At 32.1% G+C, this 17,693-nt stretch overlaps 1 protein-coding gene across 2 annotated transcripts in view; it reads right to left on the bottom strand.

Annotated features, from left to right (window-relative positions):
* LOC142975234 (ATP-binding cassette sub-family G member 4-like) overlaps positions 1–17,042 on the bottom strand; it is a 41,457-nt gene extending 24,415 nt beyond the window's left edge. The window contains exons 1-3 of one of the 2 annotated variants that reach the window (XM_076117969.1): positions 16,857–17,042; positions 15,050–15,177; positions 506–623 (exon numbers count right to left, since the gene is read on the bottom strand). In XM_076117969.1, coding sequence (XP_075974084.1) covers positions 506–623; positions 15,050–15,177; positions 16,857–16,888 — 278 coding nt within the window. In that variant the 5' untranslated portion in view covers positions 16,889–17,042. Of the gene's footprint in view, positions 1–505; positions 624–15,049; positions 15,391–16,856 lie in introns of those variants that run through there. The other variant, XM_076117968.1, reaches the window with a different exon arrangement.
* Positions 17,043–17,693: the final 651 nt, after the last annotated feature.

The following is a 17,693-nucleotide window of genomic DNA, read 5'->3' as shown; positions in this document are numbered from 1 at the left end:
CAGCATAAGTACACAAATTAAATGCAGTATGTTTAATAGTCATATTTTGATGTGCTGGTATGACTCATTGTAGAGTCCATTAGATACAATGTATTGACGTTTTGTTTAAAACTTTTAACGCAACAAAAACAAAAAATAAATCATAATAAGAAATGCAAATTATTTATAAAAAAGCCTGTGTTAGTATTTCTTGCACCTCTACGAATGTTAACCCCTTGGGGAAATACATGCTAACAAAGACATAAGAAATATTACCTTAATATGTTATTACTGCCTTTTGTGAAACGATAAAAAGATAAATAACACTCCTTGCTACTTATGGTTTGTAGCAAAAATAACTTTGTAGTTGCAATTGGTATTCATATTATATATGGCACCTGGTGACTCTACAAATTTTAGAGCCAAGAACACAGTCGATCAGAGAAGTGTCTATCGTCTAGAGACATTGTACATTTCTGACTAAAGGGCCTGATTAATAATTTCTATAGTAATGAACAACACTTACTTGTAACCAGTCAGTATGTTGAGTAGTGTGGACTTGCCGGCGCCGGACGGGCCCATGATGGCCGTCAGCTCGCCGGACCGCAGTCGGCCGGAGACCGACTTGAGGATCGTCTTCACATCTGCGACAAACAAACAGTCAACATTAAAATCACACACTATTACAGGAAACCATGCTCATAATAAGTAAAAGCTAACTACAACGCGCAGTAGTTTTAAAAATCCTCAAACGTAAAATTCGTGTTCGGCTTTGTAACGCATCACACTGAAATTCGTATCGTGATAATCTTGCAGTTATAGATTTACGTAAGAAATCTATCTAGAAACAAAAATAAAAAACGCTATAATATATGCCCATATAAAAAAAAACATCTAACAAAACACATTAGGTGTAGTTAAAATTTTGTCCCACAATATTACAGTAAAATATAGCCTCCAGAATAATTGCAATATTGAGTTGATAAACAACACATATTTGTGTAGTTAGAGGTCGTGTTTTGTGTAGTTCACAGACCTCCGGGCAAATTAAGAAAAAAATCTATTCTAATGTTTGTGAAAAAACCTTAATCACCTAAAAAGGCTTAGTTTCGAAGTCCATTAGCCTTCGCACAGTGCATTTATAAATAGGCACATAATATGTACTTTGTGAACAATAGTTTGGAATAAGTCCAAACACATTGCAGCAGGATACTGTACATCGAATCTCTTGAGTCATTACTCACTGAATGCGCCAGGAAACCCAGTCTTTCATCGATTTTAAACGTTTACAGGTCGCCAGAAACACTGGCAACTAAGCATCTATGTAACTATGGAAACACAATACTAATGACCCTTAAAGACTTTTAACAAATTGCTAACGCCATGGGTCTTTTTTGTCTTTTCTTATCATATAATTATAACAGTTTTGGCACTTTTGGCTTCAAGAGCACAGGAGACTTCGTACATCCAATGCGTCGCTCTCATAAATATTTATTTCTTGTGGCACCCGTGAATATAATAGCAGTAAGATGCATTTCAATTCAAAATTCGATAAAGGCTCAATACAGGTTTCAAATTGAAATAAAACGAAGCTTTTTGGATTTTGGTTTTCCCTTTTGAAAGGTACAGATACAGGTTTAAAAAACAAATAAAATAAAAGGTTTTGGATTTTGGCTTTCCCTTTTCAAAAACCCTGTGCAGATACCTCTTCGTTATTATATCCCTTGTATTTATAAACATGCTGTCAAAAGGTAATAAAATGGCTAGTATGCATCCAAGATTATGCGGTTAGAGGTCACCTGTAAATCGTAGGTTTCATTAATAAACATATTATGCGTCAACACAGCTCGTGACGTCAAACACTTATAAAATAAAATCTCTTTTAAATTGCAATTACTTTTAATTGGCTAGGAAACCTGTCAACTGAAATAATGAATTGTGCACAAGAGGCCGTATAAAACTGACTTTATAAGGTTGTTACCAAGCCCTACGAGAAAACATTAAAGTGTAAATAATTATATCATTCAATTTTATTTCTGGTCTTTCGAATTTGATTTTCGAGATAACGACATACAATTCTTGTTACTGACAAAACAAAAACCAAATACTTTTGTAATTGTTACTCAAGGTAACACATTTAATATACATTTTTAGCCATGAAACATGCTAATACAAAACTAAAAATAAGTTATTAATAACTTTTATTTATTAATTAACTTTATTTTTTTTTATATTAAAAGCTTTTATTAATAACTTCTAAAGTTTTCTATATAAAACAATATTTGAAAGAATCAAAACTGCCCTTTTACTGTGCTAACATAATATTAATTTATTAGTTCACGAGCAAAAAGCTGTTCGATCCTTAACACATCTTTTGCCTTATTTTCTTCATTTCACATTGAAGTCAAGGACCTTCCTTCTTTGTCGTTAAGAATCAGATATTGACAGATATGGTAATAAAAATCTCATTTTTAGCAAGAATTTTAGCTTATTCACTTAATTAGTGGTTTCACTAATATACGTACATTATCTACTAGTTTTTCAACGACAACACGACATTATACATTTAATACTAAAATGATTAGAGTAATAAAATAGCAATTTCCGCCTATTGTTCTCTTCTTAAGTAAAACTTCGTTCACAATGATGTTGGTATTTTTTTCATTATTCTCGCTGAAATAACTATGATTATAACTTTGCCGAAGGTATTTGTATCTTTTTTCATAATTTTCATTATTATTATATTATATTATTTCATTATAATTCTTAAATATAAGGTGTTTATTGTTCTTCTGAAACAATACTTCTTACATCATTTTATATCGACAATCAAATTATTCTTATCTTGGATCGGCAGAACACCAGATTTGCAAATTAACTACCACAATCCACAAACTTATCTCCATCAAAAGACTGTCAGCACAACGCAATACACATCGTCCCCGAGTTACCTGATGTTAAAACAGAAAAGTAAAACGTACAACCTGTTTTAATAAACCTATTAAAAGACGAAGCCTAAACACGTTTATCCTCAAGAACCTTAGCATTCAAACAGCCTACTTTCAAACTCCTACAATAACTGAGTAAAGAAACCCCGACATCTTGCAAGCGTCACTTAATAGTATGTTGTGTTGCTAAATATTTACTAACACCATTAAATCGGTCGGTTTTCCTCACTGCGGCTTGCATTGCCTCAACTATGTTTGTAATCTGACTTCATTTTTCCGTGTGCATTGAGTGAAAATAAATAGATATAGTAAATACTGTTTACCTATCAAGCGTTGGCTCGTAGAGGCTAGCACTGGTAAATCCAGGTAGGAAGAATGGGCTCAATAAAAAGCCTCAAAAAACGCTCTTCTCGCACAATTTTTGAATGATTGAAGTTTGGGACAAGCCCCAAGCTTGTAGCTTGGGGCTTGTCCCAAACTTCAATCATTCTTTTCAGCAAAATAGAGAAAAATTCAGTGAAATAAGGATTGTTGAGGAATTCCGTGGAAAATCTTACGACCGAGAGTTGGATTACTTAACACAATGAAACAATCACTGTCCAGTATTTTCTAATTGTATCAATCGGGTGATATTTTCTTCAACTTTACCTCTTAGAAACAATGGTCATTTAACTTGTGACTAATGTTTCTCAATACAGCAAATGCTTTTTGACGTATTCACTTAACAATACAGCGAATTGTAAATTGAAAATGCAAAGACGTGATTTACATATCGATGTTTGGTTATTTAAAACACAAATCTTATTATCAGCTGCGTTTTCCTATTAAGATAAACAAAGAAGTGATTAGAAACAGTAATTGTGAAGTTATTATCAGTGTTAGAAAGCAGAAAAGCTGTATGCTCTAGATTTATTTAGATCACGATGAAGAAAGAACATTCTCAAATATGTGTAATTACAAATATTAGATTCTATTTGACTTAATAGTATCGAAAGTTCTGCCTCTCCCTTCTTATATAAGACATAAAATGTGCAGATATATAATAATATGTATTTTAAGCAGCAATTGCAAACTGCTTTTCCACCAGGATAGCCTTTTACCTCACAAAAATTATCGTTTAGTAATCATCGTGTTTTGCATAGACCCCTGGGTCTTCCGGTGATTACCCCCTAAAAGTATGTCTCCACCGGTATATAACTACAATTCAAATATATTATTATTTCCTACACACGACTACCGGACCAGTTAACACATACTTTGCTATACACAGACGCAATTTGAATACAGATACGCATGTTATTTTACACATACAAGCCGCGGTATCCTTTGTTTGATAGATATTACTCATCCTCGCAAAGTCCACCTCCCATACAAAGCTTTAGATTGCGCCATGATTGTTTATTCATACCATTTTTTTTCCGAATGCTATTTCGAAAAGGGAACATTTCGTATGCTTTTGTATGGTGACATACGCCCTTTTTGAATTGTATTTGCTTTTTTTTCTTGTAATTTTAAAGTAAAAGAAAAAGTATAAGTCCAATAAGTCAATGTGTGCTAGCTATGATTGAGATTTATTAAAAGCAAGAGTGACAGACATGATGAGTGATTGCTTAGTGGCTAGTTAGATAATTTGCTATGAAGAATTGGGCAGCGAAAGTTTTGGCTAAAGATGTTGTAATAACAGATAATTTATTACTTTTAAAGGACGACAAACCACTCTCTACATAAACATTTGAGATTTTTTCAAGTATTTAAATTAAGCATACTCGGCTAAAACTTTTTTGCTTTTGCACTCTGTACTTGATGGGTTTAAACAAACACAAGCATTTCACAACGCAATCGTAAGTAGGTACCTATGTAAAAAAAATCTAATCTATTTTCCTCTACGATTAAAATACCTTCCAGCAAATACCAACACTCTTCAGACAAGCCTAGCAACAACATCAAGATTCTTCAAGGCTCAAACAAAAGATTTATTTCTCTTGGAGACAATAGACACTTCACTGAAGCATCAAACACGTGCATTAGCGTAGTCACTAACAATTAAAACTCCTCTATAAATACTCAAGGTGCAAGGGTCAAAACGCATGCGATTATACAAGCTTCATTTAATAGCAGATGACATGCAATCCTATTACTTTACAAGCGCCATAAAAGATATTTCTTTAAATGGCTTGACAGCTATTAATCAAACGACTTTTCATTAAGAAAAACAAAGGTAATGTGATCACTTTAATTTATGTCATTATATTGTGTTGTCTTATAACATCTTCCAAACTACAAATCGCGATTCTCTTTTACTATTGACTATCAACAACCGGCAACCTATCGAGAAATTTGGTTTGAAAAATAGATCATCCTTAGCGGGCGCCGTAGATACTATTTTTTAAGCACATTCATAACGTAAAACACTCGACATTGGATTGTCCCCACTGACAGAGACAAGTGATTTGTAAGTACGTATCAGTAATGAAAAACTAATTCTTACAAATCTGTTGAAAATCAAATTATCTACGTACCTATGAACATGATATTAATTCTAAAACATACAGACGTTTTACGGTTACAATGGCACACTATAAAATCAGATTCACAAATCAGGTTAAACTCGTTGAGTTAAAGTACTATTTCCAGTAGGAAGCCTTACAAGTACAACCAAATCCCTGACCAGCTTCGCAAGGTAAATCAATAATGTTAAACTAGGGCATGCTCTGTATCTGTATACCTCTTGTACCTAAGATATTGTAGAGGTAAACATGATACATCTTTATATTTTTCGATCCCGACTAAGGTAATTCTTACTAAATTCTCTCTATTAATATCTCTTCAAGAGAAAACTACAAAATGGATATTGAGTAGTGTGAAGAAAAATTGGAAATATACAACGTAGAACACTTTTAAAAACGAGGAATCGTATAACAGAAACTAGCGTAAACAAATTAATCTTTCTAAGTAAGGTATGACAGTCACGGCCATTCCACAACAAGCTAGTTGCTTCCCTTGAAATAACTAATCGTTTATTCAATTGTGAAATCATGAAGAAACGCCACTCAATTTCATGTAATAAGTGATAATATTTGTACGAATATATCACGCTTTACACAAATCGAATGTAAGTATAAAGGTTTTATCTGTCATTAGTCCAAAGTTCAGTCTATACTTCCGTTGCAATAAAATTAATCCGTCAATTGTGAATGATTAATCATTATTTTACAATAAATGCAAGAAAGAAACACAAGTACAAAAATGTAATTTATTTTCCAATCGGCTTCGGAGTTGTATTGCGCTTTAAGTGTGAAATGGTCGTATAAACCTTATCTACATGCAAAACGAAAGCATCTTTATCACTGCGCGTGCTAGTTTTATGACATCTTACTATTTTACATGTTACTTAACTGTCTTTCAATTTAAGGTAATATCATGATTCCAAATTTCTAATAAACTTTGCCCCACGTCTATGTTATTATTTACCATTTCACATATTATTGGTATAACTCATTAATAATAGAGAAATCTATCAAAAACACTAAAAAAATCTCTACATTTAAGTATATATAAACTAATGTTGAACATCTTTACAATAGTTATGTTTGATAAAAGGCTTCTGCCATCATTTCTTTCTTCGTATGGAAATAAGATGTCATTGATAATATCTACCAGTCAATAGATTTACCTAATTTAATAGTTTTAATTAGAACAAGCCGACGTAATGGGCTGCGTGATCCATCGAGGTCATTTAAAACATGTCATTAAGATAACGTATCTGTATGACCACAACAAGACAGCTGATCTATGAAATATATACTAATATTTGGGTAAACATATTTGCTAAGTGTCGCAAGGTTTTACCTACTTACAAAAAATGACACTCGTATTGTGTTTTCTTACCGCAACTGGAATTACCTATCGTAGTAGTTAATTATTTCGAAAAATAAATATTGTAAATCAACCATCCCAAAAACTCCGGTAGGTAAAGCAAAATAATTAATCAGCATACTGACTGACAACTGAGTATCCCAGTCCCTACGATGTACTAGGCGTCTCTTTGAATACCCCGGGTCTTACAGTAAGAAAGAAATAAAACAAGTTTATTAATGTACCTACAGAGGCAAAAATAAGGAAATGGAAGAATTTTTCGTCTCTACCAAAATAGAGCCTACTTTAAAGCAACAAATGACATTTTCAGTTTCGATAGCAAATATAATCCAAAGTCCATACAGAAAATAGTTATTAACTCATAATCTGTGCGTGTATCGTCGGAGGTCATCGCAAACCGGAACTCGGGCACGACAAATAATGTTCAATTATAACTAATTGATATAATAACATCAATATTATATATCTAACCAACTTTTCCATTACACAGAGAACCTCTATAATACATATAATAAGAGAAGAAGGACATTTAAAGCGTCACAATCGAAAACGGCGATCAAAAGTTGGCATTTTGATGGTATCAAAGTTATAATCTAGATTTTAAAAAAGATAATATCAATGTACAGACATACATGTATATCAACTTCTTAAATATGTTGCCATGCGTGAGTCCAATACCTTTTCGCACGCACATTTTCAAATGCCAAAGGACCGATGAGAAAACAATGTTTGCTACTGACTTCTTGATACCATGGTTACTACCAGATATCCTTACTTACTTTCAGAATTGTCAAAAACACTTAACTCGTCTTGAGTCCTCGGAGTCCGGACATTGAGATCAGTAATTAATCGCACCTCTAATTTACCAAAACGGAAGACTGTCAGAGTTAATTCAAGTAGCCGTGACAATTGCCCAAATGGTAATAAATTTTAACCTTTATAACATCGCAACTGGTGCTCCATAACCTAAAGGAAACCGCAGAAATTATTTCCTAGGAATTGCCCTTTCCTGCTTTTAATCTGACTTTCTTGGTATTTACATCTCTTCCTTGTGACCGTGGACCAAACAATTATAGGCAAAAGAGTACAATTTCACTATATCCGTCGATTCGCTTGTTCACCTCCCAAAAAGGTGACGACGTGGGTCATTAACCTGCATTCACATTGTGAATTTACCTGTATTCGATATACAATCGCACTTTAATTGACTTTTTGTTTATTTTGTACATTAAATTACGAGGTTTTACGACAGTTTTTAAAGAGTTCTTTTTTTGTCCGTTTGTTTCAAAAAAAGTCTCTGATTCAATGCAAATTCAGAAATTAGTAATACTGTAAACAATTATTACAGCTTCGCTCGTACTACTATTCCAATCGGATGGAGGTAAAGGGCGAGACTAATTATCGTCGAGAAATATTAGGGCCTTGATCTAGAAACGCATTGCATTTCGCTATAATTACGATTATTACACTAACAATAAGGTATTCTGTAATATCAAGATCATTTTCTTTAAACCAGGAAAATATTATTGTGGCGACATTGGATTTTTTGCGGCTAGTTCCTTTTTGATTGTCTTACTTACACAGTTAAAAGTTATATTTCAAACTTTATAAATTAATTAATTATCTTACATTATAATTTGATAATAAGACATTTCAGATACATAAAAAGAATGAAAAATATTCAAAATGAGTAAAATGACTAACAGTAAAAGTGGAGTGCCACTTGATAAGGCATCAACTTGTAATCTACATAGATTTTTGGATGTACATTGATCCATTACATAGATACCTTATCAGTTACTCAGTAGTGAGTCATATTCAAAAACTATCTCTTGACTCAACATAGTAACTATTATGTACGGGGTATGAACGACATTAAAGAAATTACCTTAAAGGACATAATATTGATTGCAGCACCGTTTCATCATAATTTCATTTCATTAGATAAAAACCCAATTCGAATAAGTGCACAAATAATAAAAAAAATACTTGAGGTCTAGTTTACAGCTTCTGCGTAAATGTCAGTCAACCTAATTTATAGATAAAGTTACAGCTGATGTATGAAAAAATCTTTTAAAAATCCTCTAAACAACTTAACTGCTACTTATTCAGAAGAGGTTAAATCGGCCATTAATCTACTTCTTGCACTGAACTACTAACTTATTATATTATACAAGAGACAGAGCTCAAACACGTCAATAGTTCTCCATTCAATCAACCGTGAGTAATTGAATTGTGTTAGTATTCTCTGTTTTTAATATTCTACAGAATTCCCTTTTAAGGTTAGTAGAGATCAACAAGTTTTGTTGAAAATAATATTAATTTAATTCGTCTTTACCTAAAACTTTCAGGGAAACCTAATTTAATTACGAATAACATTTCTGTGGTTGTAATACTCATAATGGATGATTCTACGAACTTACTCATCACCACAAATAATATCTTTTACACACAAAATAAATAGGTTTAGTACGAATTCTGTCACCATGCCACCATTGCTCACCACAACTATAAAGTCTATTATATTCTTGTTGTCCATATGAATCCGTTAATTATACTATTATATGTATTTGCTACCCCTAATTACATAAGAAGAAGCATCAACATTTATTTATATGTATTTTCGTTCACTCTACTAGTTTTATTCTTATCAACTTAGACAACGTATGATCCTTAGAAATAGCTTGCCAGATGGTTTCTGCAAAGAACTAGGGTACGGTCAAAAAGCACGTATTTACTGATTCTATATCTCAAATCAAACTAAGCCTACCGTCGTTTTAAACAAGCCATGCTCTGGTTTTCCCCATTATTTACATACAGCGAACCTATTACGGACATCATAGTCTATTCCGTATCTGTCCATCTGGCGCACGTGTTTTGGCCACCAATTACATACATAAAACACAAACAATCACGACAATTCACGAAAATAATGTTATTTACGCATAGATAAACTCCATGAACTATTTGATAGCGAAACTACGCATGTTTGTAAAAAAACATATCACTGACTTCCAACAATATTACATTTATTTATTTCCGGAATGAAAAAAAATACATTTACAAATATATATTTAACTGAATTATGTTTTAAATGTCCTCGACTCTAAGACTCTGTTGCGATATTTCGATAGTATCGTATCGAATTCCTGTCAAATATATTAAGCTGTAGTAAATACTTACCACATACACAAGAAGCGCTGAACTATTTTTGATTTTAAACATTCAATATCAATTAACAATGTATTAATCGAAATTAATTAAGTACAAACCGCAAGAGGAAAACCATTACTCGCTAAATAAAAGGGGAATAAATAATAAATCAAGTTGTATGAATAAGACCTTAAATATCCTAAACTCCGTAACTAACTCGTCACTTTGGTCTTAGTTTGAGTTAACTATTGAGCACATTTTCCTGTTCTATTGTTATTTTTATCATAAATATACCTATCAATTACCAAGTTATGTATACTTGGTTTTTAACCTACTTGAGGAAGACTAGCAAAGTCTTTTAAGTATTATTCGTTTGAATATAATAAATATTTTTCGACATTATGGATAAAGCATAGGGCACATACAGTGTGCGTAAATTATCCCAAATTCTCAAATATCTTCTATATTTGAGAATTATCTAAAAAATCTTTGCCAATTTGTATTAAAATTCGTGTCTCTACATTGAAAATCTGTATACCTAGCAAACAGTACAGTAACAAGAACCATTCTTAATTAGATTTTTATTAAAATAAATGTATAAAACAATTATGCATAGAAAAACCAACAATGCAGGAAAATCCTTGATAAAACTACAGATATAGCAGAGTCTTGATAAGTCTTTACTATTTCAAAATCAGTTAAAACTGTCACATCGTAAGTATCTTTATCTATAGGGTAATTAAAAATGTATAGGTTACAAAATTCGTGCCTTGGCTATAATGATAAGAGCTACCTGTTGTTATCATATAGATTAAAGTATTAATGTTAATATATCGCACTGTGTGACATTCGGAACACGGATATGTGAAAGATAAAACAAAACGACATTCTTACTTCATTAGTGCTTTTGTAATTCTAAATGTTTAATGCAATTTCGAGTTTTCGGTGTTATCGAATCAACTTTGTAGCATTTTAACATTTAAAATTTAGTTCTTATAAACTACGCTAGGAGCGCAGCCGCTGATCAAATGTAAGTTAAATCTTTATAGCAACTACATAGAAACTAGTAATTACTAGTAGGTAGTAACTAGAAAATGACATAAATATTTAAATTCTAGTGTGAAGCTTGAGATGGAGATACCACAATAAGACGTTTAACCTGTATAAAAATACTATATCAGTATTTTCGCTTTTGTGTAAATATACCAGCGCCTATTAATGGAATAATAGCGCGAGTTTTCGGTCATTTTGATGCATTATTCAATGCGTATTTAATATGTAATAATTCAACATTTCGTAATAATTAAACAGCGTACACGTTTGCATCGCTATTCGCTTAAAATTGAAGGTGTCCTTAAAGTTGTGAAACGGTCAAGTAATTTGACATAGCTATGTAACCTTAAAAGGCTAAACAGACGAAGAGTTATAATACCAAATACAGATTTTGTCTATGATTTAATCAAACCAAAAAAGTTTTCATTCAATGGCTACCATTCAGTGAAAACTTCTTACTATTACGTCTCTGTATACCTTTCGAAATCGAAGAACCTATCCATTCAAAAAAAATCATATAGGTATATCTGATATTTTCCCCGGAAAGCAAAAGTGACCGATATATATAAATGCATTAATGCACCCCAAACTTTGCCAAGAATGATTTTCAGTGTAGGGGCGAGTTCATTGCCATTAGCGGGCACTGTGCCAAATACTACGCTTCCAGCATAAGTGTTCTGATTGATATTTGATCGCATTATTACATGAATACAATTATATATCACGATTATTAAAGCAGCATAATGTTTATTTTATAACAATAATCGAAGGCCAGCGGTTCTCAATCGTACTTTTTAAAGCTCACGTTAAAATGTTTCTGAAAACAAAACCAATAAAGTATCTAATACAAATAATATTATTTAGAGATTACTTGTCAAATATTTGTCCTACGCAAAATTTTACGTACTGATAAATAGTTTATCAATGATGATTCACATGTTTGATAAATAAGATTTCAATACATATGGCATTATGGAACGAGGAAATATACATAAAGCATAAACATGTTTGTTTAAAGGTACAGGTTATGTTTTATTTTAGAATACAAAAAAATATATAGCAAAATATTTTGTTGAACAATTTACATGTTAGATTGGCGGTGGGATACCTATAATCAAAATGATTAAGGCAAAAATAATACAGATGGGCTCTTCTTTTTCATGTAAAGTGTCGTCATTATTTTAAGAATGGTGACAAAAAAGTACCTACCTTTACTCATTATAATAATTTTAAGACCGTTGCATGTAAATTGCATATGATAATGAGAGAGGCACATGACCAGTGATTATCAATTACAACGGAAGAGGTAAATTGCTTCGTGTACGCCTACTAGTACGTAGGAACGACTGTTTCCTTAGCCATTTCATTAATGAATTATACGACCATTCCCGCGACCCACCTAGACGGCAACATGCGGCCACCGCTCATTGAAAAATTGGACGATTGATGAGGTCAGGAATGTCCAGCAAAATCTTACTCAAACCATTCTGCAAGTTCTTTCATACAAATGATGTAAACCTTCAAACTCTCTACTTTCACCTAACGAAAAAATAAACGTTGCAAGCCTAGTAAAAAGCACCGTTAAATTTACTGTCGTACTTTTTGGAGAAAACGCCGTTAGTTTACTGCAAGTGGTTTTATATATTTCAACACTTCTGTGTGAGTGATAAAATTATGTACTGTTTCAAAATGTTCAACCCTCATCAAAATTTGGACATATTAAAAAAACTTGAGAAAAATAATTATGAGAGACACGTTTCCTTAACAAGTCAAGTACAAAACACGTGTTGCAAAACACTAAGTTGAAAGATAATATATGTAATTAACGTAAATGTCGCGGTAAAGTCATCTAGCAGCCATAACAAGCCCAGCACAACGAGTTCAACCTTGACTGACAAGGATAGCTTCGTGACCTGCTGTATGCAATTAGTCTATCTGTCAACTGTACAATTATATCTAGGTTGTTAGCCACGTTTTAGACTGCAACATTGTAGGACACCCAAATTCGGCACATTTGGCTACTGTCCCGAAATGCACTAACGTCTTTTTGTTAAAATCTCTGCCAATTTTAAAGAAAAATACGTCAGAAATAGACGTCGTCTGATGTAAACCTAGTAGATTTCATATTTCATTAGACCCTGGATATCGGACTCGGTTTTACTCGGACAAGGTTTGAATTGGTTTTGAAATATCTGAAATTACTTATGATCTGCAAGAAATTCCTAGACATACCTAAACATTTTATTCGATAGACAACAATCCAAACGTTTCATGCTTTTGTATTATTGTTCTACAAGTGTTTATCGCATTGATTCGTTGAAGTAAAGAGTTGAAGACAAATAAGACAATAACCCATACAATAAACAAAGAAATACAACAATAAACCTCTTTAGCACGTTGCAACTTAACAAGGTTTTGTTAAAGAATCCATTAAAGCAGATTTTAGAAGGCCCTAAATAAGACTTTAGTTTTAATATTATTTGTGTTCAGATCATTGACATTAGGGACAAAGTAATTATAAAAACGACAGCTAATGAGTATGTCTAAAAAACAAGATTTTGTTTCGAAACAACTGAGGGACTCTTTTGAGGGTCTAGGAATGTACATTTGTTACTATTTAAAGCAAAATGATATAAAGCTTGCCGCATATCGCACAGTATACAATCTGGATTCACTAATATGATGCTCTTTAACCCCAGAAATATTTCCATGCGGTTAAGTATAAAGGTATGCGGGCAAAATCTAGTTTTTATACATGATTTCGATAGCTACAAGATCAAATGCCGTTTCTGACGTAAGCACTTTTAACGAACGAGACAAAAACTTGAAGCAAGTAAAACAAAAAATAAACATCCTCATGTATCCAATTTGACATGTAACGTGTTTGTGACTTCTACAAAGGAACGTATTATTTAAAATTCAAATTAATGACACTTCAAATTAATTTAAAGTGTCTAATTGAATAAATACAGACGCAGATTTTTGACAACCAGTTTTATCATTTTATAGCTTGGAAACTGAATTTGAGACATGTTCAAATTCTAGTCGATGTTGCAGAAGATAGTAATTAAGATAAGTAGATAAGTACTTTTGTTGAAATAGATAGGGATGAACTCTGGTAGGGTTTGAAAGTAAACTAAAGCAAATATAAGCCAAAAGAAAGACTGGTACTTTGCTGAGACGTTCAAGATATTTTAAAAACAAAAACATATGCAGATTTAATGCGACAGTTCCAACATTTCCTTGTTTCGAAAACAAAGACCATTGCGTTTCATTAATAGAAGATGTATTGTGGAAAGCAATTCATCGGTTATAAAGAAACAATACTTTAATCTTTGATCATGCATTTGAAAGAGAGATGTCATAAGAATATTCTTCTTTATGTATATTCTCTTGTACTTGATGCATGCTGTTTATAAAATCTTTGTCCGGTCGCTTTATTGTCGTTCCTTGTCGTCTCATTATCTCGGGGCCTTCTCTTCCGACATATCACAAGGGTGGTATCGTATACGTTCCGTCATGTATTTTTTTATAAATTCAATGAATTGATTCTGTACGTTTTGTTTTTAATTGATTGATTTCAAGTAAGAAATAATGTGAGTTAAACTTTGAGAAACTCTTTGCTTCAATATATTTATTCAAATGTTTTAGGTGCATAAATGTTTTAGGTAAACATCTAGTTATCGCAAAAACATACACGCAAAAACTGCAAATAATTAAGAAATATGTAATTGTGTGGTGAATTCCCATGATAATAAATATGAAGATAGAATATAATCTTTAGTTTGAGGAAATATAATGATTGAGGTCATAAGTATATAACAACTCATTAACGCGAACACTATAATTAATGAAGACATCGTTAGACGATCATTATCTCAGTCGTTTAAATAATCGAGACACTTATTTACGTAAAAGAGATTAATTTATAGAAAATTGTAGATACGACGACAATAAAACGTTGTTCTACTCAGAGAATAAAGACTTATCGCTATCTACGGCTTAAGGAAAATCTTATAGCGAGTATAAAATGAACTTACTGCTTTTTCTTCCCTCCTGCACCTTGTAAGTGAGATCAGTGAACGCCAAATCCACTGGCGGTCTCTTCGGCAAGTGTGTGAGGGTCTTGTGTTGTGCTGGGGTGATGGTCACCTTTAAACTCCCTTTCCTGTCGGAGATAATAGGTTTAGTGTCCACGGGGCCCGCAAGGCACGATTCTTTGTCCACTTTCATTTTGAAACAAACACAATGAATTTTATCAAACTAAGAAACTCAGTTCATTCCTACGTCACAAAGGAGTAGGTGATTTTAATGTTGATAATACGCGCGATTCGCGCAACGGCCGCGCGCGCACTGTTCGTACGATCGAGTTCGACTGACTGTAGTTACTAGTTGTGGAGGTCTCAGGGACGCTAGCGGTGACGTCGACTGATTAGCTATACCAGTTTTGAACTTTGGCTTGTAATGTCCGCACATCACACGGTCGGCTCGTAACTTGCTTACCATTTATTCACTTAATCTTATAATGCTTTTTAAAGATTTATATGACAGGGTACAGCTGGGAAATAAACTTGTATATGCTGATTACTATTGAAACCACGATTTTAAGATAGTTTTCTGTGTTGCAGGCATGAATAAAATTTATTTTGTTTGTTTTGTAATAAAAGTGGATAAAACTAATTTAAATGTATGACTTCAAATGATGTTAATAGGAGAATAGTAAATTATTCTGTGTGGTTTTAATTTAAAAAAATAGCTAGGGTTTGCAAACATGATAGGTATTGTATAATGTCAAGTCTTGTTCAAAAGATGGATTAGAAGTTTGGTAAAATTATCTGTCACAGTTCAAAGTAAATTCTGAGATCGGTAAACTAGTTCTTATGAATCTCAAGTGTTATCTAGTATATAGGATATTGCAATATCCATGTGATCAATAAATTTAACTGAGGATCTCAAATAAAATATTTAGGTACTTCTATTAATTTTGTTGCTTAAAAGCTTAGATTTTGAGTCCAAGAACCAAAAATTAATTTTTAGCCTTTTTAAATTGCATACAGTTTTGTGATTCAATATTTCATACAAAAAAATATATAAAGTGATCCCAACAAGACTTGATTTATCCTATTAAAAAATATCACTTTGAAATCTCTCCTATTAAAAAAAAACAATTTATCTATACAATTTACCCAAAATTGTATAGATAAATAGTTTTTTTATATTGACTGCAAACTTATATCACATGTAAATAATTAAAAAAAAGACTTGTTATAAAATAAAGTTAGGTTTTTCACTAAAATACAAGTTACTCCATCTAGTGATTAGAAACGCAATTAAAAAATAATTTAACTTTTCAACAATGTTATATTTTGTAACTTCCTTGTGTACATCAATTATTATTTTTTAAATCCAGTTTATTACCTTGCTATTAATCAGAAGCTTGTCTAAACAAGTTAATCGCCTCTGATTAATAGGGACTGGTTGTGGGTAGATTAATATTTTAATAGCTGGATTATATGCATGTTGTTCAATTTTTTTTATAAAATTCGGATTTATATACAATATATTGTTATGTAATCTGTTATTTTCCGGTTCTTATTGGTAACTTTCTACGTCATTTAACGATGAAAGGAGAAATATGAAAGAAACCAAGTAAAACTTTCTCTCAATGAGACCCCAGTTTCAGGCCAACAACAAAACCAAAGCAGATCATTCTAGCAAAATCTTACAAATTGATGATTAAATAATATGTTATGATATGATTGATCAAGTAAGCGCTAAATATTTAAATAACTACGTTGCAAAAAAACAAAGTTGCGACATACATAGATGTTTCGCAATGTTCCTTACCCTAAATTGTTGAGAAATAATACGTTATCCATCTTGAACACCTCATATGCACAGCAAGGACTTTATTAGACCCACAAACAACGATTTTTTATGAAAAACAAAAGTGAATCACTAGCCAAAACAAAGTAGTTGTCACGTACAGATAGAACCAACATGCATGCAATTTACAATACTTTCTCCAGATTAAAACCACTGAGAGAGACAAAGTAATACGCAGGGTATAAGCTAGAACGAGACAGACTTAATTGTTTAGGGTTTTTGACACTGACAGGAGACAATTTGCAGCTGTTGCTCCTTTTGTAACTTTAAAGTGACTTATACACGCTACCACTCCTATCAATATGGAAGTAAGCTCCACACGTACAATCTATAAGCCATATCCATTAAAAATAAACTAATTATGTTAGGAAGATATTGTTTTTCGAGAAACTTATTTGGTTTCGTAAAAAGTCGATTGTACCGTTACCAATTGTAACCGATTAACGGAATAAAAGATTAACAGCTTGAAAAGAATTAAAGCCTGTCTCCACACTCAACGATATGCTATTTGTCATTTGCGAATGACAGTAACAGTGTTTTAATCATTAAATATTTTACCTAAATGGTATAATTTTATTTTAATGTTCCTCAAGAAAACAAGTACATACATATAAAAACTTATTATAATAATAAATTATTTTATTTTGATCGTTAATATTACGAATAGAATCATAAATAAATTAACTACTTATTCCAACCAGGAAGTTTCACTCAGTTATTACATTCAATAGTGAATTTTCAACATTTATTTAATATATGTGTTCTGTTCATAAACAAAACAAAAACAATGAAACAGCT

Source organism: Anticarsia gemmatalis, chromosome 9, assembly GCF_050436995.1.
Source record: "Anticarsia gemmatalis isolate Benzon Research Colony breed Stoneville strain chromosome 9, ilAntGemm2 primary, whole genome shotgun sequence".
NCBI lineage: Eukaryota > Metazoa > Arthropoda > Insecta > Lepidoptera > Erebidae > Anticarsia > Anticarsia gemmatalis.
This window is presented reverse-complemented; position numbering and strand designations above follow the sequence as displayed.